Genomic DNA, 22,209 nt, shown 5'->3' on the forward strand with positions numbered 1-22,209 from the left:
AAAAATGCACATGCATTTCGTTAACGCTATTGAAACGTGAAGCAGATTACCGGCAATAGTCACAGAATAAAGACGCAAATACAGTCCTGTCAAAACTTCCCAAAAGCACATGACTAACATCAATACGTAACAAGTTGTCACGTTTCAAAAGCATTCAGATTTCGGGCAAATATATTTTCCCACAAAGTGAGTATTCATTTTTTGACATTTTTTAACTTTCTCCTCCCTATATATCTGTTCATTCTCACAAACTCTTTTTGTTTTTCAAAACAGGCTTTTCTCCGCGATGTAAAGGCGTCAATGGCGAGAGGTGAAGTGACCGGTGGTTGAGACTAAGTGAAGGAACTGTTGGTAATTTTAATGTGGGGAAAGGGGGGGGGGGGGGGGGTAAAACACGCCCAGCAGCAACACGAACTGGAGCAGGAAATAAGTTGTCCATTAAGAATTGCCGTGATGGACCAGACTTGAATGGCCTTACCACTTCTCTTGTTTACTTAATGACTGTGTTTGCCAAAACTGAAAAATATGAAAATAACAATCGATAACAATATTTACTTTTTATTGAACAATATTTACTATTTATTAAAGCGAGGTCCTGCCTGCACGCACACACACACACACACACACACACACACACACACACACACACATATATATATATACATACACAGTATCAAAGTATATACAGTATATACAAAAACAATTAGCTATACTGAAGAAGCTGCATAAAGTCATGTATAGAACACAGAATAATAAAAATATATTAATTAAGATATCCTTTATTTGTCCCACAATGGGGAAATTTACAGTCTACAGCAGCAATTTTGGGGGGGAGAAAAAAGAAAGACAAAGTGTTTGCAAGCACAAAAATAAATGTAGATAAAGAGAGCTGTACACAGTTCAATATACAGTAAGTGCAATATAAATATAGATATAGATATACTGTAGCTATATATAAGCATATATGAAACTGGTACAAGGTGGACATTAATACTAATGGTCCAGATAAATAAAAATGATTTTCTGCTCACAGCTGAGGTTGAACCTGTCCAAACTGACTGAAAAGTGACATGCTGGGTACACCCTTAACTGAACTAAGTGCAGATAACACACATAAACATGAACGCCTATCTCCAATTTAGACTCTCAGTTACTAACATGCATGCTTTTAATTAAACAGTGGGAGGATTCCAGATTTGCATCAGTGGTATTTAAAATGTCAAATCATTGGTCAGGTTTCCCCTCTCCTCAATCCAATATTTGGCAACAAGGAAAATATTTACAGCGGGCAAACAACTTGACACTTGCATGCAAACCACACCCTATGTGACGCAGTTTCCTACGTAAAAGCACTTTTATTCTTGACACAATTGAAAGAATTTAAAATGTTGCACATCCTGTCGGGTAGGTTCTTTCATTTGTTTCAAGCAGTGTTTCAAGTAGTGTGGGACCCACTGAGAGCAGGAGACACTTCTTTCTGACTTGACAATTCAGCACACAACCAAGAAGAGAAATGCTGTACTTTCTCGGGGTAAGTTAATAAAAATATATATGTACAGTATATATTGCCGTCTAATTAGATCTCACACTTGTGATGTTGACTGCAGCATTTCTGTTTTAAACCCACAGATTGTTGTCGGCCTTCTTGTTATCATTATGTGCTTCTCAAAAGTACTTAGAGAGGTGAGTAAATTTAAATTGGTTTTGCTTTTTTATTTAGATCAAGTGATCTTGAATGTGACCGTCAATGTTCTGTAAGTGGTCGAATTCTGAGAACGGGCACCAAATGTAACTACTTTCCTGCAGCTACAAATGTTGAGTGGCTAAGGTTTTAATATCATTGTTATCTCGGACAGGGAACTGGACCTCAAAAATCACAGATACCGGACTCCATCGGTAACAAGAAGGTCAGTACTCGTAATAAAGGATCTAGGTGCTTTTCATAACAGAGATTACAGAATTGATGTTTTTGTGATCAACAGAAGGACCTGAGTGAGGGAGATCTCAATTTACTGGCCAAGATCCTTTCAGTTGGACTGGTGGACGCAGATCCAAACTACCTCCACCATCTTAAAGGCTACAGAGACCTCAAAGGCGGATGACATGACCAGACGTGCACATTGACTTAAGAACACAACAGTGCTGAAAGGTGAAATGAATGACTCAATGCTGACTACTTCCAACCATTTAGACTGGTGCTTTGAGTCACCACAGTTCCTTCCTTCACGGGCTAAAATCTTTCATCATGAATTGCCCTACACTGAGATTGGACATGCACAGAGAGTGATTTTGCAGTTTAAATCCATAATTTTATAGATGGAAAAGATTGCCGTTGACAAGAAAACAGGAGACACAGGATGTCTCTTGAACTTGCTTTATTTGGCTTTTTTTTTTTTTTTTTGCCGTTGTTGAGGTTTTGTCTACACTTAAATGGAAAAACTTCAATGTTGACATGAAACTGGACCATTACAGTTGTAAGGTACAGTCAGTATTAAAAAGGAAGTGCTGACATGGACTCCCTTCATACATTGCAATTGTTAGCACTTCTGTAATGTTCAACTTTAACATTTGCAAAGAATTATTCTTGAACGTTATTCAGCGTATAGCAATAGAAAAGAATGTGTTTGTTTGGGGTTTTTTTTTGCCTTTGAAACAAAAACAAGGAAAAACTTTCAGGTCTAGGAATGATCAGGGCCCTGTAGATTTTTCATCTGTCAGTATTGATGAAGTGGGTTTTTCCACACGCTGCTGTTGAGTTTGTCTCCAAGAAGGTAGAGCAAGGTCACCACAGACATGTTAAAACAAAAGAAGCCCAGCAGACCAACAGCACTGAAATGCCCAAGGAGGGGATACACCCAAATCCCTGCCGAGAAGTACACCCAGAGAATCCTGAAGAGGAAAGGGAGCAAAGGGCTTTCACTGCCATGAATCAGAGACACCGTTTTATTTTTTGTTTTTTTGTTATTTTTTCCACAGACGACATTGTAGTTAAAGTTTCCCCCAGTGGGCTGTTACGACTGTCAAAATCGTATTATTACCTGCATTGTTATGTCTTATATGTATTTTTAACAACAAATTGAATTTGAAATAATCAGATGTCATGGAAAATAGGACAAATATTTTAATACAAAATTATTGTTCATTTGTGTGAGGAGATACGGTGGGGGAAAAATGCTCGTCATTACTGTCAAAAGTGAAGAAAAACTGCTAATTTAGAATGAATGTTCTGCCAAAATGTTTTTAAAAAATCCCTTTATAAAAAATGTGAAGTCCACCTTATTTACTTTTGTCGGACACAAAAAGATGTGGTGGGTTAGTTGCGGCTGCTGAACCTTGAGTTTGACACCTTTGTACTTGATCATCGAACAGTGTTTTGTCTCAATACGTGTGTGTTTGATATCATGTAAAATAAAACACTTTTTCTGGACTCGTCCAGATGCATGGACATAAACTTGAATTTCATGGGCAGAAAACTAAGATCAAAGTTATGGATGTCAATTAAAGCTGATGCAACAGCAGTTTGGTTCTTTGTTATCATTTCAGTCTATATTATGCTTACTTACCAGAATAGGTAACCGATGCCCACTAATCCCAGTGTGGCAAGTGCGTTCTTTGTTTGTGGGTAGGCGTGTGGCTGCACCAGAATTTCTCCAAGTAATAAAGGAAGGACAAATGTATGCTAAGAAAACAGGTGAGAAACGAGTAACTACAAGGAAATGAATCACATCAATTGTCATAAAGTGCTGAAAATACACATTTTCCAGACCATCGCATGGTTGATCCAAGGAGGGAGGAAGGTGTCAATTGTTGCAGGGTAGACCAACTCTCTGTCATAGGCAAATATAGCCCAAAAAAGAACAACAACAAACTAAACGAGACTTAATGTAAGTTATATTGATTTGTTATATATATATAAAAAATACTATTCTCAATAAATATCTCACCATGCCCACTGGGAAGGCAAAGACAGAGAATATTAGATCCGGACATCTGTTCAGCGTGTTATTCGAATTTTTCTCGTCCTGAAGATCGCTCACCGCAGCCAGTCCAAAGAATAACATTTGCAGTAACTGAAATATAGCAAATAAGATGTCATATGATTTTTAATATGCGCTCCCCTTCGATCATATTGGACTACTAAACAATATTGTACTTACTAAATTCAAAAACGTGAGGTATTTCCAAGGTCCCCCATACACAAAAATCCCAGGCGGTAATTCCTCTCCATCCTTCGCAGCCAGAGTCATTACAACAAAAGCATACCAGCTGAATGCGCTGATGTGGTAAACTCCCTTTGGCCTTGGAGTCATTTTATATTAAAACTGATTTCCACTCGGCAAAATCTGGACAAAGTCAAGACTGATACAAACTCCAGGCTGGAGCATGAAAAATGGAAAGAAGATTAGTGCAAAGGTGCAGCTCAATGCACACACAAGAGACCCACTGTTCATTAGGAAGTACAGTAGAGTGTGTCTTTCATAAGCAGCGCTCTGCAGCATGTGACTTGATGCCTATTTTACTCTCATTGAGCTTAATCGCGTTTCCTCGGTTTTGCAAGAGAAGTCTGACGTAAGTCCAGTGTAAGGTAAAATATCTCGTTACAAGTTAAACCCTCAGGTCCGAAATGTCTTATTGCGGCATTATAAAATGACTCCAAGTCATGCATGCAGGCGACAGCAATTATAATTATTCTACATCAAAAAAACAGTGCTCAGCAAATGTATTCTAAATAGTAGGATAAAAAAAAAAAGATCTGGATGCTTTATTTCTGATATTACGGCAAAGATCAGTTATACAAAAACTTGTGAGGGTTGCCTTGGCACACTAAGAGAGCTGATTAGATAAACCAACAGTAGCTCATAGCATACCCACGACTTCTTTCGATGAGGAAGTTTAATGATCAGGGGAGTCATTCAACTGAACACCAAATTAGTTTACAGTGCAACAACACTATGCACAAGAGGTGAGTAAAACACACACAGAAGGAGAACACAGACAAGTAACATCAACGTGAAAACAGTTTGCTTCAACCAAAAGTGTTAGAATTCTTTTAACGTTTACAAATGCAGGCGGGCATGCTGGAAAAAATCCGTCTTGTCAAGTTCAAATGCTGCTGACAAACGGCTTGCGATACCGCGACCTACTGGAAATGTGAAGCACAGACACACTGAAATATTGACGTCAACCCCAAATGCAAAGCAATTTGAGACATTTTAATGACAAGAATCTTGGTTAAGTCACAGCCTGCCATCTTTATGCTTGATTCATACGTCTTAACTGATTCACTTTCATTAGTTTTGAAATTCACAGATTTATGCTAATTGTAAGTAATCTGAATACAAAAATTGTAAAAAAAAAAAATGTATGTTTGAAATAAAATTAAAGATGAAATCCTGCAAAATAAACTATGCCATAATTAATTTATCTGAGTGGACGACATTAAAAAAAAAAGAAAAAGTGACCGTTCAGGGGTCAAGAAATATTTGAATGCTGAGCTTTTGATGTTTTACTACTTTGAACAAAAATGAGCTGTTTCAAAAGAAACTCATCTTATTATACCCAGATTTCAGACAGCTCTGTGGAATTGTCTAAGAGCTAGAAATTGCAAAAAGCATAACATTCAACCAATCAGTGGAGCATCAACACACAGGATACAGGTACACCACTATATGAACACAATGCTATTCTGGTTACTACCAGTGTTGTTACTTTAGGGCGGCTATAATACATGCATTAAGCACTGCACTCACTCAGGATTATCATCTTAATCAAAAAGATCCAAAATGAACATTTTGAAAGCATTTTATTTTCAGCAGTTCATCCATTAAATGTACCTAAAATATAATTCTATTTCGTTAGTTTTCTTTGTTTCATCTTACGTATTTTATAGTTGAGGCACAATTTCAGAAGAATACAAAGGCACAAAAGCAGTTTCTCAAACTTACAAAATATAAAACAACAGTTTGTCATTGACTGCTACATGAACTTCATCAATGTACATGGTATGGCTTTGAGGTCCCTTCAGGAAAATGTATTTTTATTGCTTATACAGGAAGGAATATGGATGACTTAAAATCTGCAAAAATACACCAACAAAGTGCCAAATTTGTTCAGCCATCGCAACGCACACACACAAAAGAGGTTGGCATGATAATCACATCGCGCTGAACAGATTCTATATTTTTTATGTAACTTGTTTGTATTGGTTTCTTATAAAATGGAGCTCCATTAACGCATACCTTCATTATTAGATTAAATACAGTTAAAAAAAAAAAAAAGCAACACTAAAGGAAGATAATAAAAACTGTATTTTGTTAACAAAGATAATATCAGCTTTAAGATGTGGCTGTTTCTTTCACACTTATGGTCCTCTTGTTTCCAACGTTTGATCAATATTATTGTATTAAATACCTGTTCTAAATATATGAAGGTAAATATCCAGTGGTAGTGGTATTGTAATTTGATTTTCTAAACTCACTCTAAGATAGCAAGCAGGTTTGGAAGTCTCCGAATTTTTTTCTAACTTTACCCGAATGCCTCCTTATGAGTTCAGGAGAAAAACAAGACAGACATGAGTTGACTTGTTCAGAAGTAACAGGCATTTACACAACACAATCAACTGTTGCTGAAATAAGTGAGGCATTTATATGGCATTTCATCACACTTCCAACAAGTCACCAATGTGGTAACATTTTGTTTTGACCTAAGTTATGAGAACAACAATGCAGATGTAGGGTTGGGGGCGCTGGAGTTACATAAAGAACCACCAGATGGCAGAAGATACTTCACAACAAATTCTGTTTATGCACCACGACTAAATAGCTCAGAAGGACAGCATTGACTTCTATTTTGGAAAGCTAGTTTCATCCAACCAATTGGTCGTAAACTTGATGGTCTTACTTCATCATCAATGACTTAAAATCTGCAAAAATACACCAACAAAGTGCCAAATTTGTTCAGCCATCGCAACGCACACACACAAAAGAGGTTGGCATGATAATCACATCGCGCTGAACAGATTCTATATTTTTTATGTAACTTGTTTGTCTTGGTTTCTTATAAAATGGAGCTCCATTAACGCATACCTTCATTATTAGATTAAATACAGTTAAAAAAAAAAAAGCAACACTAAAGGAAGATAATAAAAACTGTATTTTGTTAACAAAGATAATATCAGCTTTAAGATGTGGCTGTTTCTTTCACACTTATGGTCCTCTTGTTTCCAACGTTTGATCAATATTATTGTATTAAATACCTGTTCTAAATATATGAAGGTAAATATCCAGTGGTAGTGGTATTGTAATTTGATTTTCTAAACTCACTCTAAGATAGCAAGCAGGTTTGGAAGTCTCCGAATTTTTTTCTAACTTTACCCGAATGCCTCCTTATGAGTTCAGGAGAAAAACAAGACAGACATGAGTTGACTTGTTCAGAAGTAACAGGCATTTACACAACACAATCAACTGTTGCTGAAATAAGTGAGGCATTTATATGGCATTTCATCACACTTCCAACAAGTCACCAATGTGGTAACATTTTGTTTTGACCTAAGTTATGAGAACAACAATGCAGATGTAGGGTTGGGGGCGCTGGAGTTACATAAAGAACCACCAGATGGCAGAAGATACTTCACAACAAATTCTGTTTATGCACCACGACTAAATAGCTCAGAAGGACAGCATTGACTTCTATTTTGGAAAGCTAGTTTCATCCAACCAATTGGTCGTAAACTTGATGGTCTTACTTCATCATCATTATGTATTTTTAAGAAGCCTGTGTTATAAAACCACAGATCTTATGATCACTATTCTAAACAAGCCAGCAAAACCGTAGCGTTTTCCATTCGGGGCAAACAGTAACTCTATTGTGTGTACTGTGGACACCACTGCAGTAAAATGTCAAGTACTGTGTAGGGCACCTCCAATTATCAGTTGTAACAAATTGCACTTTAACCATCCGTGTCATTAAAACATTTTATCACGTACATGTGCACGGTCAACCGTCAGCAAACGCACCCCTACACTGACTAAACTGATTGACAAATAGAAATCCTACCCTATTGGTCGTTACTGTTAAATGTCTTAGTCAGCATGTCAGGTTTCTGCTGTACTTCAGTCTCTAATCTTTTCTCTCAGCTTTCTCTCTGGATCCCAGTTAAGGAGTCATCTGAAAGCGAGAAAGAAAGAGTTCTTGTTATAGAAGTGAACAAAAAACTTCATGTGTGGAAAAATATTGTATGAATAATTCAACGTACATCAAAGCGACTGTAAACTTTCCTCTCCTTCCTCATGCTTTGGAGTTTCTCCAGCAGCTTGTCACGGTCCTGAGACGACTTTGGCACGTTGCTGCTGAGTGACCCAATCTCTCTTTCTTTTTCCCTCTTGGCATTTTTGTCAGCTTCATCTTCTTTCTCATCATCAGTGACTGGTGCTTCCTTTGTGGACTCGTTCCTGCTTTGGCTGCTGGCCGAAATTTGTTCTAACAGCAGCTTTGTATCGTCTCGGAGGTTGCTGCTTGAGAGCACACCGGCGGTTGATGAGTGATAGCGAGACTGGCTTGACTTTGGCTGCTTGGATTGTTGTGATGATGGTACCCCTTCCTGTGCTGTCACTCCTGAACATTTATTTTGCCCTGCTGCTTCATTTATCCTTTCACTCCAATCAGATTGCTGTGCGGGACTCTTGCTAACTGTACTTGCAGTTTCTCTGTCCTCCGTTTTATTTTCACAATGCATAGGCGATGTAGAATCTTTGCTGGCATCCTTTTGATAGCCCAGACTATTGCTAGCAAGAGGTGCAGCTAATTCTGTTGTGTAGACTTCAAACTGATCAGAGTGGAGCTTGACGTTCGGCAGAGCCGGCTCGGCCGAAACAGATGTGACAATGGAGGTAGGGTGCATTGTAATTTTGTTTATGTCAGTTGGATTCCCATTGGTTAAAAAGTTGGAGTCAGAGGACCCATGCAACACAGATGAACATAAATCAGTAACATCAGGAGCCAAAGATTCTTCTGGGTTAGGTTCAGAAGGGCAATTTGCTTGTGTTAATGGCTCTTGAGATGGGTCTTCGAGTGTGGGTGGAAGATAGGATTCTTTTAGATCAAATTTAGAATGACTTTGAAAACCAAATATATTGGATTCAAGTGGTGAAGAGCTGAGGCGATGACTTGGGATGTCACCTTTGTCTTGTCTGAGAGATGAAGGAACGACAATGGGTGACAATCCAGACTCATCTACAATTGGACCAGCTGCATAATTTTCCTGTAAAACTCCAGATGGCTCAAAAGCAGATGATGATTTTTCCTCAGGAGACTGGGTGGCTCTAGGTGGGGAGGCAATGGCCGACTCCCCTAGCTGTATTTTGGCACAAGTTAGGGACTGCATGCTAGGTGAGTTGATGTTAGAGTCATGAGGGCTGGATGTGGTTTGATGAGTACTAATGAATGGCGGGTGTTCAGAGTTAGAGCTTTTTGCATCTGGTTTTGCTACTTTGCTAGACTGTGATGCCAGAGGAAGAGATGCCACCTTGGTCTTGACCTGTGATGAGTCTTGAGTTTGGATGTTAGAAGTAACCATGGTAGCTACAGAAGATGATGCTGAATCGCCCATACTCGGAGTAAATAATGTGGACTCATGTGAGGTAGACTTGAGAACCGGTGATAGACTTTTATCGGTAGTACGCTCAAGCGATGGAAGATTAGCATGTGTTTCTTTTGTTAAAATGGGTTGTTGACTCGAGCTACACTCACTCAAGGCAGCTTTGTGAAGCTCTGGATCTTCCGAGTCACACTCACGAGCCTCTGCAGAGACAGATAAAGATGCTGCCGTTTGGCTGTTCCCCAATTGTAACTTTTTCAAATCAGCTGAGACTCTAGGTGGTTCACTTTTTGAGCTTTGGGGCATAACGGTTAGATGACTGACCTGGCCCTCTTGCTTGTTTGCCTCATCACTGACATCAACAGTTGGCTCTGTGGACTTTGTTTTATTTAAATCCTTTGTAGTGACACTTGATGATAACGAAATTGACATTTGTGAAGTCATATCACCTTTCCCGCCCTCAAGGGGTACAGTGTCCTGCTTTTCCACATTAACACCATCGAGATCTGTTGGAGACTTCATTACAGTCTTCGCTGTTCTCTTTTCATCTTCTGCAGCTTTAGCAGCTTTGCGTTTTGCTGCCAGCTCTTTGAAAAACATGAGTCTCTTATCGGGATCGCTCATATCAACAGAGGACAGATTGTTTGCCGAAGACATGGGTGCTTGATCGGTTTTTGCCATATCAGAGTCAGACCGCTTCAATCTGGATGGTGCTGGAGATACTTTTACTTGTTCAGTATCTGGATGTTTTAATAGTTCTTGTACCTCAAGATTTTCTGAGGAATTCTTGGATTCTACCTTGGATGGATCTTTATCCTCTGCTTTACTGCTTCCTTCTTGTTTGGAGGCTTCAGGCACAGAGCTATCAAATGATTTCAAGTAACGAGTCCATCCAAAAGATTCTCTTGCAGCTGACCTTCTTCGTCCCAAAACGGGAGAACCAAAAGGTAGTTTCGCCTGCTCAGTCTCATTTTTGCCACTTTCGTCATCTCGTTGCCCTGCTGTATGCTGCTCTAAAGAGTTGAATATCAGAGATGATCTTAACCTCGAGCTTCTTGGCATTGCTGCATTGTATTTTCTCCTGAATGACTCATCCTTTCGCACAGCAGTGTTAGGTTCCTTTTGTTCTCCCTCTTCTAGTTTCTCCCCTTCAGTTGTTGACGATGATTCTGAGGGCGTTGGTGTTGTTTTGTTGTCAGCTGGCACAGTAGTACTTTCTTGTGGCAATTTAGTTGACTGCTCGGATTCCTGTACAAAAGCTTTGGCATAAGATGGCAACTGACTTACTCTCGGAATGGCAGGTATCTTAAACTCTCTGACATTTGGAATTTTAGAAATTGAGAATTCTGTGACGGGTACTGTTAACTGTAGGGGGTTAGCTGGGTCCTCAAAAGGATCTCCTGCCTGGGGTGGCATCAATGGCAGCCCTTCATCTCCTGGATTATCATATGCACTGAGGTAGGAGTTAATTCTCCAGTTCCTTAAACCCCGCTTGACCATGGGGTCTTTGCGGTCAGTGTTCGGCTCTTGGAAAAACTGCTTGTCATCTCCAGTGGGCTGAGATAAACTTAAAGGCAAATCTGCAGCAGGTTGTGATTTCTCTGAGACCTGCTCAAAGTCCACATTCTTGGTGGATGATAAATAGTTAAGCACAGGGTCAAAGTTATCAAATGGCTGCATCTCTTGTGGTAAACCCGATTCAGAGTACTGATCTGCAGCACGATAGTTTTGGCTCCAGAATTTCTCAGGGCCCTTGTAATCGACTTCAGGACCCGGCCCAACATTTTTCTGTTGCCCCCTGTGAAACAGCCTTCCCCGGGCCTCAAAGTCTGCTGTGGGTTGAGTCGTGAATGGGTAATTGTACCTGCCATGAACACCTTCAGCAAAAATGTGGCGTTTCAAAGCAGGGTTTTCCATCATGGGAAACTTGGAGTGACTTTGCTGCTCCGTTCCTGACTGCTGTGATGGAAATCGACTGTACAAATCAGCAGGACCATGGAAAGATCCGCCCCTTTTCAGGTGCAACATTCTCCAGTCAGGTTCCATTTGTTCATCAAATGATGGCTTCATCCAATCCTCTGTATGAGACATGTCCATCGGTACCAACTTTCTGGGTTCTCTGTACATGAGTGAAGTTATTTTACTTGGGTATTGCCTCTTTTGTAAAAGGCCGATGTCTTCCGTCGCGGAAGGCGCATCAGTCAAGAATGGTTGTGACTGAGCAAAGAGGATCCGAAACTCTTCATCAAAAGTCGATACAAGCTGTCCGAGGAAAAGGTGTGCCATACAACGATGTAGTTTCTCAAAAGACCACATGAAGCTGGAGAAAAACAATGAAAATCTATTTTAAAAAGTTCAGTCTTTCACGCTTAATTTTAATGAAATATGAACATCTAATTTCTTGTTTAACTGTCCGTAGTGTGTAGGAACATTACCTGTAGTTCCCACTCAGTACGGCCCTGCAGTCTGTCAGCAAGAAGCGATCCATCATCTGTCCTTTGAAGGATTTCCCTGAGCGGCAGTGATAAGTGATGCCCGATACAGTTCTTACACGTAGAAACTGTAAGAGTTATTGGAGTATTAATGTCAAAATTAAAGCAGTCTGGCAATATCGCATTATTCTTCCAAATATATAAAGTACAGTACTGCACAAACAATGACTACTTCACAAGTTCACCTGAGCAAAACTGAACTGCACTGAAAAGTAAAACCTGTTTTATTTCTGCCCTTAAGGTTGTTTTTTTTTTTTTTTTTTTTTTGCAAATACCCCGAACCATAGTGATGACTTTTACACTAATTGAATGCTAAATTTATACCAAATAAAGAACATCAATGTGTGTTTATAAAAATGTATTTTAATGGAATTGCCTGGGGATGCAAATGGAACTAATTTGGTTAAATGGCCCATGTAAGCATTACCATAGAAAGAGGGATTCCTCTGTTCGACATTGATTTAATGGTTAAAAACACATTTACATAATTATTTATAGGCTTGTGCAGGATAAAATGAAGAGTCCACGCAGCTACGTGTATGTGTGCGTGTCACACTAACTATGTTGCTTAAAAAAAAAAGTAACATTGAGTAATATGAAACTATCCTCATGAGGGATGCGGGTGTGCTGGATCTTATCCCAGCTGTCTTTTGGGCAGTAGGCGGGGTACACCCTGAACTGGTGCCAGCCAATCGCAGGGCACACATAGACAAACAACCATTCACACTCACAATCACACTCAGGAATAATAAAGAGTGTCCAATTAACCTACCATGCATGTTTTTGGAATGAGGGAGGAAAACGGAATACCAAAGAAAACCCATGCAGGCACGGAGAGAACATGCAAACTCCACAGAGGAAGAGTGGGGCCCGGATTCGAACCCTGGACCTGTGCAGTAGACGTGCTAACCAGTCATCCACTGTGCTGCCCACATAAAGGCATCTCTGATTTGGGTCATCATCATGCTGAAAGTTCCTCTTAATCTCTGGCTTTCTAGCAGAAGCCTTATACTAACATTGACCGGTATTTTGAACTTTTTATAATTCGTTCCACCTTGACTAAAGCCCCAATTCCAGCTAAGGAACATCCATAAAGCATGATGCTGCCAATACAGTACCATGTTTCACGAAAGGTACTGCGTGTGTGTTTTGTGTTGTGATGAGTAGTGCTGTCTTTCCGCCAATCATCCTTTATGGAATTTTGGCTGAAAACTTCAACCTTGATTTCATCAGACGATAATACATTTACCGGTACCCACATGCGTTTTGGAACTCTGAATCGGGCTTTGACTTTTAACTTTGTAAGATAAGGCTTCCATCTTGCTATCGTGTCGTTCTACTCAACTGCTTAGCACAGACATATGAAGAAGAAGGGAGATGTTACCACATGTACTAAATAACAAGTTATAATCAGAAATTCTTGCATTAAAGTTCCTACAATGTTGCTATCGGCCTCGTTGTACCCTCCCTGAAAAGTTTTCGTCTCGTCTTTAATTTTGGAAGGACGTCCAGTTCTTGGTAATATCACTGTTGTGCCATGGTCTTTACTGTGTTCCAGGACATATTTAATGCCTTAAAAAAAATTTTGTCCCCTTTTCCTAACTGATACTTTTGATCTCCCGGTTGCTATGGCAGCTCTCTGTGGTCCTTGGTTTGTAAGATGTGACTAAAAAGACATCAGGAATCGCCTACGAGAACATCTGAAGTTTTTGAGGGGGTTATCAGAAGGTGGCAAAAGTGTTCTGATTTGCATTTAAATGAGTTTGAATGTGATTGTTTAATTTTGAACACAGCTGCAGCTCCAGTTTTAAGAGGCTACGGACAGTTATTTTAGTTGCTTATTTTACTTACACGCTCGAAAAGCTTAGAATTGTATTCAATTTGTTGGACAGTTTAGAGGTACCATTCTTGGTGGAAAAGGTTTGCAAATGATTTCCCTTGTTATCATTTATGACATCACAAAAACCTGTCATTTGAATGGGGGTGTTTAGACTTTTTATGTTTGCTGTAAGGCGACCCGGTGTCGACTGGTTAGCACATTGGCCTAACAGTACAGAGGTGTAGGGTTTGATTCCGGCTCCAGCCTTCCTGTGTGGAGTTTGCATGTTCTCCCCGTGCCTGTGTGGGTTTTCCCCAGGTTCTCCCACATTCCAAAAACATGCATGGCAGGTTGATGGAACAGTCTAAATTGTCGTTAGGTGTGAGTGTGACCACGAATGGTTGTTTGCATGTGTGTGCCCTGCGATTGGCAGGCAACCAGTTCAGGGTATACCCCGAAGACAGCTGCAGTAGGGTCCAGCACGCAAGCAACCCTTGTGAGGATAAGCGGTTTAGAAACTGGATGAATGTTTGCTGTCCATTTAACGTATTTATGCAAAACAAAACAAGTTATTGTAAATAAGTACATGTGTCAAAGTTAATGGATTAATCGACAGCCAACTAATTATCACATTAATTGAGAACTATTTCAATTAGTGAGTAATTAGCGAGGGACATTGTTTCATTTACAATGATCCAAATCCCCTGATTTCAGCCGATCAACAGAAAGTGCTCTTTGATTACATGTACAGAAATCTGCTTTTACTTTAGAAAACAATGACCGGACCAATAACCGATTCAATTTCAAAAAGATTGGTGAGCACTGCATCAAACCCTCTCATGTGTCACTGTTTAACTGTCATTTAGTTGTTGTTGTTGTTGTTATTGCTGTTGTTTTAACTAAACTATACCAAATAAAAATATTTGGTCAATAAACAGTAATCAGTGAAAAAAATTGTTTTGTAATACGCTTCAATGCAAAAATAAAATGTTATCCGATTTTTCAATTACTCAGTGAAATAATCCATAAACTAATCAACAGCCCTATAAATAAATAACGCTAATGTCATCATTGTTTTGGTCATTTGTACCTGTGTACTGCTCTACCTTGTACTGCTTTATCACTTTAATTTCCTCTTTGCGAATCAATAGAAGATTATCTATTTACATAGGTATATTGGTAGATATTTACGTAAGAAGAGCATACACTAGCTTACTCAACACATGACTACGGCTCAATGAGTTATTTTGACAACTTGTTCCTGCTTTGCTATTGTTACAGGACTGACAACCCTAATTGTGCTCCTTGCTCTGTCATAAGCAGACCTTTGTTACATTGTTGAAGGAGAGGTCCATGTGTTAAATCTGTACCTTTTTTTTTTTAACTGTGTGAACTGTCGAGGTTCTCTTGTACTTTAGAAAACACAATGGCAATTGCTACAAATAAATCACTGATTGATTCTTTGCTTCCCAAAACAAGTGCATTCAAGAGGATTTAATGAGCATTCTGACATGCAAGTCAGTTCAGCAAAATTAACCGTACGTCTATTGGCAGTCTGGGCCCTGAGAATAGCACTAAAGATTAAAAAAATTGTAAATGAATGGTAAACCCAAGTGTTAAGGGGAGATGTGATGACAAAATATGTTAATTAGCTAGGACAACAGGATAGGTAAAAAAATGCCTTGAGTAAAATGTATATTGTGCAACTTGTAAAAGACTCACTTGGATACTCTGTAGATTTACTCTGCAGTTGGACACCATGTTCATGAAATGATCTACGTTCTGCTCGTCTAAAAGAATATAGACGGCAACGTGTCTCATGGCAGCATTTAAAATATCAGCAAATATGTCAACATCGGTAAACATGTCCATCACTATGGCAATCACCTGTGAAGACAAAAACACATATGAAAGTGTGACAACACTGTGAGGGTCATAGAGTCTGCTGCTATTTGAGAACAAAGAACGACCTGCTGAGCGTTCTTGATAAGTCGCCGGGCCTGCTCCTTGATACTCGGCATGTCAGGCTCAGGCGGGTTCACCAACGTGGTGACCTCCGTGGGGCCACCAAAAAGATGCAGCTGAGGCCAGCCAAGATCCAGGCCGGGGGCATCTAGGTCCGAATGGATTGGCCAGTATGTATCCGAGGAGCTGTCTCCTCCACTCTCTTGAAAAGTTTGCTCTTGGCAGGTGGTCTGCTGAGGAAGCTGGGCTGAGCTCTGAATATACTGGATCTCAGGTGCCGACAGGAAATCCACCACATCTGCTTTTTGGAGAAACTCATAATATCCTTCCAGCTCTTCCTCAATCAGTGCATCGATTGCCAGACGGTACTCTTCCCGATAGTGAGGAGGAAGGTAGTTAGGGTGCAGGGGATTATCCCCAGCAGAGGAACATTGAGAGCGACGTGCCATATTGCTGGCTAAGGAGATGATGAGGACAAAAGAAACCGTGATAAATTAGAGCCCTCACATCTCAATACATCCATCCATCCATTCTCAACACCACTCTTCCTGAACAGGGTTGCAGGGGGTTGCTCGAGTCTATCCCAGCTGATTTTGGGCAGAAGGTGGATGACTGCCCGAACTGGTCACCAGTCAGTCGCAGGGCACATATAGAGACAAAAAAAACATTCACACGCACATCCACTCCGTCGCTCAGAGGGAAGTGATCCCACACTGCCACACACAACAAGTCAGGCGAGTGTATCACGACACCTTCAGCGACATCTAAATACATATGGGCCAAAACAAAACTACAAATTAAAAACTTTAAAAATTAAAAAAATAATAATAAATGTAAAAAAAAAAAAGAAGACAAACGTATGCTTTTGCATCTGTCTACAGAGGCCATTTTGGAATGTGACACCAATAAATAAAAGACACGCATGAAGAGATCAATTGTCAATGTAATTGAATGCTAGTGGACAGTGTTTACATCAGATATCGCTTTAGAACTGTACAGTGTCTAGTCTAATCACACTGATTCCAGATAATACAAAGTAGTACACTCCCTTATCGTTTGCACAACATAGTAATATGGTATTTATTTCAACACTCAACAACATATTTTCAAATTGGAAAGAGAAAAATCTGGGAACATTACACCAAGTTTCTTCACCCTATTTTCCTGAAAGTGGGGGTCAAATACAAATGAATGAGGGGAGGTGAAATTCCAGGACAGTACTGTAGAAAGTTATGGGTGCGGCTCCTCCCTCTGGCCAAAAACACGAGTCTCCGTTCTGGAGTTTACGAAAACCACATTTTAGCATAAGCCACAAACACGCACTGGAAAGCATGAAAATAAGAACAATCGACAGAAATGGGAGAATATTAAGCGACGAGCTAATGGCGCTCGCAAGGCTCCATGTTCAGAAGTTTCTGTCACCCAGCTGTTGTGACGACTAACAGGTAAAAACATAGCATACTTGACAAAAATGTTTTGGGCCATATGTGACACTCCGTGATGTCACAATACACATACACATTCACACATTAACAAAACATGCACGTCTGGCGTAATTCGGTTAACTTACCGAGCTCGTTCACGTCAAGTCATCGTCACCGTTCTTGTCGTTTGAGCTCGAAACGGCCCATTTGGCCTTGTTTCCGGTCGCTGCGTCTCCAGTCGCGCCTCTAATACAACTGGGACCTGCCGAAAGTGTTCTGACACATCCTTTTTTTTTCCTGTCACCTAGTTAAACCAGTTTATTGTCACCCTTTAGGCATGTACACGACGATTATTGAGAGCTAACACCGAGAAGAAGTGCAGGGGGTCAACTGAGCACCGCACCGCCCCCCCCTCGCTCTATCTCTCTTTCTCTCTCTCTCTCTCTCTCTCTCTCTCTCTCTCTCTCTCTCCCCCCCCGTCCCTCCCCCATTTCCCCTTTCTACCTTCTCCCGTCTCTCTCTGTTTCTCTTTGTCAGTCTTTTTTTCCGTCTCTCGCTGTCTGTCTCAGTCAGTCTCCCCCTTTTTTCTTTCTGTCTGTCTCTCCCCTTGTGAGTCTCGTGAATGCTGCTCATGTTTTGATCAGTCGACTGATAAACGCAAGGCCCAAACTGCTGGCTTCTTAAACATCTGGCAAAATACAAAGTGTGTCTGAACCCATAATCTGTTTGATTTCTGCACTGTCAATTTGAAATAGTGTCCTGTTTTTAAATAAGGGTTGGAAATGATCACGTTTTAATCCCACTCATTAATTAATCGCCAAAACAATGAACAGATTAAATGATCATTATTAAAATAATAGTTGCAGCAATATGAGACTAACATATATGAATATTGATATATTAGTGAGCATTTATGAAGATTTGTATTCATACGTTTCCCTTCTGCATTTATTCCCTGTTTTCTAAAGAGCTAACCTCCCCTCCCCCAAAGTATACATTTGATAATAACTGCATTACTTCATGTTTCTTTCCTCCTGTGCGTATGTTCAGCAGGGCTGTGTCTACAAACTCTTTTTCATTGTCACAAAGGAGCTACATTTACTGTGTTCATGCTACGTGTGCAGTAAAATCCAAACCATGTGGGGTTTTTCTTTTCCTCCCCCAGAAAGTGAATTTGAATCACATTGAGAGAATGGCCGTTACCATGGTAGCTTTAGTGTACACAAATGCATGCTTTCGTACAAGAGCAATTAATTAACGAGGGGTGACGATCAAACCCACCAACTGAAGCCAATGCAGCACTTTTTGAATTGTACAGTGCCTATACTGTATACTCACAAGTTCACAACCTTAATGACACATACATGCAGTAAGACAGACACTAGAAACGATAGCTTACAGCGTTCTCTTTAGATAAAACATGCCAACCTTTCAGAAGCCTGCAAAAAAGCGTGTGTCACCCGTGCCTTGGTGTACATCACAAGCAAATGGCAAAGATCTTCAACCGATAACAATGGGCTGAATGAGAAGGATTGTTGAGATGACTTCTATTGCCCTATGAATAAATACCATGTGTGTTGATGTTTGTGTGAATGTGTTAGTCTAAACAACACACAGGAATAGCACACGGTGTTTAAGTGCTCTGTCAACTTTGAATCTTGCTTTCTTTTCACGCAACATAAACAATTACAACAATGGCCATTACCAGAATTCCATAAGTGACTCAGGATAATGATTCTCTGATTAAATATCCTGAAAGTTGGAATTCAAGGAATTAGAGACCTTGTCTGCATGATTAGTTTAAACCATAGAAGGAGATCGAGGGAGAAACCAAATGTTGTAATATTGTGTGTGAAGTTTGCTCCAAACTCAGACCTAAAATAGACATGACTTGTGATGGACTATGATGTAACTAAAGGAAAGGAAGTGATGTAAGCTATCTCCTGAAGTGGAGATTTGAAGACAATTCCTCATTGTTTCTTTCAAACACTACCCAAAACACACAGATAGACTAAAACGAATGTTCAAACTGTTCACATACTGTATAGTTGTTGCACGACACACCACAGGGCAGCGTTCACCATTTGGACTACTTCATTCATATTCCATATTTGCAATATTAACCAGAATGACTTCTTTAGACTATTGTGGGAGCGCATAGAACAAATTATTGTAAAGAAAATTTGGGGGTTGACTTCTCCCTTTAAGGCCAGCGTGATGAAAATATTCGGTTTGGGCATCTTTGGTCAGGGGATCCATACTGTTGTCATTTTACGGAAAGTATAGTAAAGAACTGAAAGAAGGCTGTCAGTGAATGACGTATTTCTGGTGCTTTTGAGAGCAACAGTCGGAAATGTGACTTTGGAAAACAAAAGAGAAAAGGAAGCACAGCAGCTGTGAGATTCATTACTGGGTGAAGCCTTCCATGCAGCAGCACAGGAGGTCTCCTCGAGGAGAGGAGGTTATGCTCAAATAGACAGACGAAGAAAGTGGAATTCTGACAATGATTAATGAGTCCAGAGTCCATCCATACATTTTCTATTGCACTTAAGGACATGGATGATCCACGCTGACTTTGGGCGAGATGTGGAATGCATTCCTGAACTGTTTGCCAGCCGGTCGCACAGCACGTGTAGACAAACAATCATTCACACTCAGGTTCACACCTACTCAGTAAATTTCCTCGAGTACATTTTACTCTAAAACGACTATATTATGAGCACAATTAATCCACTACTTTGAGTAAAATGTATTTTCTTCCATGTGTAAATTTTACTCTGTTTAGATTGGGACCAAATCTCGTCTTTTTTTTTGTAAAATGTACTCTACAGAATTGACTGTGTACGGGCAATTTGGAGTTCTTAATTTAAGCTGTTGGAATGTGGGAGGCAGCCAGAGTACACACAGAAAATCTGTGCAAGCACAGGGAGGACATGCAAACTCCACACAGGAAGGACCGAGCTGAGATTTTTTTTTTTTAAATGTGAGACCGACCTGCCAACTGCTACAACAGAGTCAAATAATCCAAACCAGCCAGTATTAAATATTGGTGATGACTGATCTTCACACTACCAATTAATACAAACCTGCAGTGCTGAAAGAGACACTTTGAACCTGACGTGAGCTAGGTGAAGTTTGAACAACAAAAAAATAAATCAATGTTAAAACGGTTCATCAATTTAGAGTGCAGCCCTTTGCCACGGCTCAACATTTATTACGTGTGAAGTCATTGAGGGAAAGAAAACCCAACTCTTTAGGTTTGGGATCTTCAGGATTAAAAAGGAGACAGGCAAACAAGTTGCAACTTGATCTGATGGGGTTACACAACTACATGCATCTCAACATAAATGTGATTCTTCAAATTGCATTTACACTGCACAATAGTGATCAGATCCGAATATGCGTCATGTGAGAAAATGGTTTCAAACTCCACACACAGCACGCACACAAAATTCATTCTAATCATATGAGGTTGGACATGTTGGTCTTTTTCCTTTAGAAGAAAATCCAAAGCTTTTCACATGCGATGGAAAAATTGTATAAAGCAGCATTACAACAAAACACTCAAAAACCAGACAACTTAGAATTTTGAGTAGCCTCTTCATAAAAAGGAAACAGTGGCACTTGTAACTTGTAAATGTGTCATTTGGAGAGGCCATAACAAATTCCACACAGGATTGCTTTTCCACAATATCTGGTATTTCTAAGATAGAATCCAGTGTACTGTTAGGGGATGTGATGTGATGTCATGTGACTAGCCAGTCCCCAGATGAATTTGGAGGTGTTTAACTAGATAAAATGAACTTTTTCATTGGAAAGGATTTAAAAAAAATTATATGTGAAACCAGATCACACTGTGAAGGCTGTTGTTAGTGTGGAATGTATGTCAGCCATGTACCAGTCACAGTATCATGAAAGTGTGGAAGGATTCCAGATTACGTATGTCTAACCTGCCTTTTAGTCCGAGAAGAGCCCAAATGAGTAAACAATTAATTTTGTGATCCTGAGAGCCTTTTTGATACCATCTAAAAAAATGAAGCTTGACTTTCTGTTGTTTTCCTGTGTAAGGGCGCAATCATATTAACTTGCATGCGCCAAAATGCTTGTCATCGCAAGTGGCAACCCGTCAGAGGTGTGGCCTTTGTGCTGCTGTACTGTGAGCTCTTTGTAAAAAAAAAAAAAAACAAAAAAAAACAAAGACATAGCTACAACAGTGTTAGAAAAAGAAAACAAAATCCACAACCACTTGTGACCTTTCACTGCATACCATTTATTTGATCCTTTCCAAATGTAAATGAACATTAACTTGATAGCGAAAGGCTGAATGATTCACCTTGACGTCATAATGGCTGCCTGATAACTTAAACAGTCCATGGCACTTTGTTTAGTGGTGATGCCATCCTTCCATTTCACATGAGTCCGTTCTATTGTACCATTCCCCGAGGCACATCCTGTGAGTACAACAGTTTTCCGGACGGCTTCTTCCTGCACGACGTCGAGGATGCACATCATTTCCTTCCGATATACATTTGATGCAAAGATACCATTCATACATTTTCTATGCCTATAAATAAACAGACATTCACATTCACATCTATGGACAATTCAAGGTCTTCAGCTTCTATGTTTTTCAAATGTGGTAAGAAACCGGAGTACTTGGTCAAAACCCATGCACGATTTATCATTATAGGTAAGCCTTATTTTGTTTTAACTTTTCTAAATTCAGTTTTTTTTTTTTTTGCAATGCTACCTTTTGGTTTGAATTTTTAATTAGTTTTAGTTTTTTATATATATTTGTGGAGTGCAAGATCAAAAAATGTCACTAAGTATTATGTATTAAAGTAAACTACAATTCCGACTGTTCTTTGTGTAGTAAGACCAAAATAAATACATTTAAAACAGGGGTTGGCAATT

General features: G+C 39.7%; 2 protein-coding genes and 1 long non-coding RNA gene across 4 annotated transcripts; 1 reads left to right on the top strand and 2 right to left on the bottom strand.

The window, feature by feature from the left end:
• Window positions 1-2,641: 2,641 nt before the first annotated feature.
• LOC109523120 (androgen-dependent TFPI-regulating protein) lies at window positions 2,642-4,427 on the bottom strand. Its single transcript, XM_019882039.1, has 5 exons — window positions 4,158-4,427; window positions 3,945-4,070; window positions 3,767-3,868; window positions 3,564-3,679; window positions 2,642-2,889 (listed from the first exon to the last, which is right to left on the bottom strand). Exons 1-5 carry the CDS (start codon window positions 4,308-4,310, stop codon window positions 2,715-2,717), a joined length of 672 nt encoding a protein of 223 aa, XP_019737598.1. The 5' UTR covers window positions 4,311-4,427; the 3' UTR covers window positions 2,642-2,714.
• A 202-nt stretch (window positions 4,428-4,629) lies between these two features.
• LOC109523121 (uncharacterized) lies at window positions 4,630-21,125 on the top strand. Its single transcript, XR_002169704.1, has 3 exons — window positions 4,630-4,732; window positions 11,950-11,953; window positions 21,115-21,125. It is a non-coding gene; the product is annotated as an uncharacterized LOC109523121 (long non-coding RNA).
• fam83ha (family with sequence similarity 83 member Ha) lies at window positions 7,118-17,713 on the bottom strand. Of its 2 annotated transcripts, XM_019882038.1 has the most exons (7): window positions 17,442-17,713; window positions 15,877-16,328; window positions 15,629-15,793; window positions 12,031-12,155; window positions 9,163-11,915; window positions 8,255-9,132; window positions 7,118-8,166 (listed from the first exon to the last, which is right to left on the bottom strand). In XM_019882038.1, the coding sequence occupies exons 2-7, from the start codon at window positions 16,318-16,320 to the stop codon at window positions 8,155-8,157; spliced, it is 4,377 nt and encodes a 1,458-aa protein (XP_019737597.1). In that variant the 5' UTR covers window positions 16,321-16,328; window positions 17,442-17,713; the 3' UTR covers window positions 7,118-8,154. The 2 variants fall into 2 exon arrangements, with proteins under 2 accessions (XP_019737597.1, XP_019737596.1); XM_019882037.1 differs by having other exon boundaries at window positions 8,255-11,915.
• Window positions 21,126-22,209: the final 1,084 nt, after the last annotated feature.

This window comes from Hippocampus comes, unplaced genomic scaffold (genome assembly GCF_001891065.2).
Source record: "Hippocampus comes isolate QL1 unplaced genomic scaffold, H_comes_QL1_v1.1 scaffold36, whole genome shotgun sequence".
NCBI classification, from domain to species: Eukaryota; Metazoa; Chordata; class Actinopteri; order Syngnathiformes; family Syngnathidae; genus Hippocampus; species Hippocampus comes.

What these genes read in the sequence shown, in the direction of transcription:
- LOC109523120 (XM_019882039.1), bottom strand. Translation starts at nt 4,310, where the DNA reads ATGACTCCAAGGCCAAAGGGAGTTTACCACATCAGCGCATTCAGCTGG. An exon ending in TTGCCTTCCCAGTGGGCATG is followed by an intron (nt 3,869 to 3,944) that starts GTGAGATATTTA and finishes AGTCTCGTTTAG; the next exon opens with TTTGTTGTTGTTCTTTTTTG. An exon ending in GGCATCGGTTACCTATTCTG is followed by an intron (nt 2,890 to 3,563) that starts GTAAGTAAGCAT and finishes TTTCCTCTTCAG; the next exon opens with GATTCTCTGGGTGTACTTCT.
- fam83ha (XM_019882037.1), bottom strand. Translation starts at nt 16,320, where the DNA reads ATGGCACGTCGCTCTCAATGTTCCTCTGCTGGGGATAATCCCCTGCAC. An exon ending in TAAATCTACAGAGTATCCAA is followed by an intron (nt 12,156 to 15,628) that starts GTGAGTCTTTTA and finishes TAACTCTTACAG; the next exon opens with TTTCTACGTGTAAGAACTGT. An exon ending in GTACTGAGTGGGAACTACAG is followed by an intron (nt 11,916 to 12,030) that starts GTAATGTTCCTA and finishes GTTTTTCTCCAG; the next exon opens with CTTCATGTGGTCTTTTGAGA.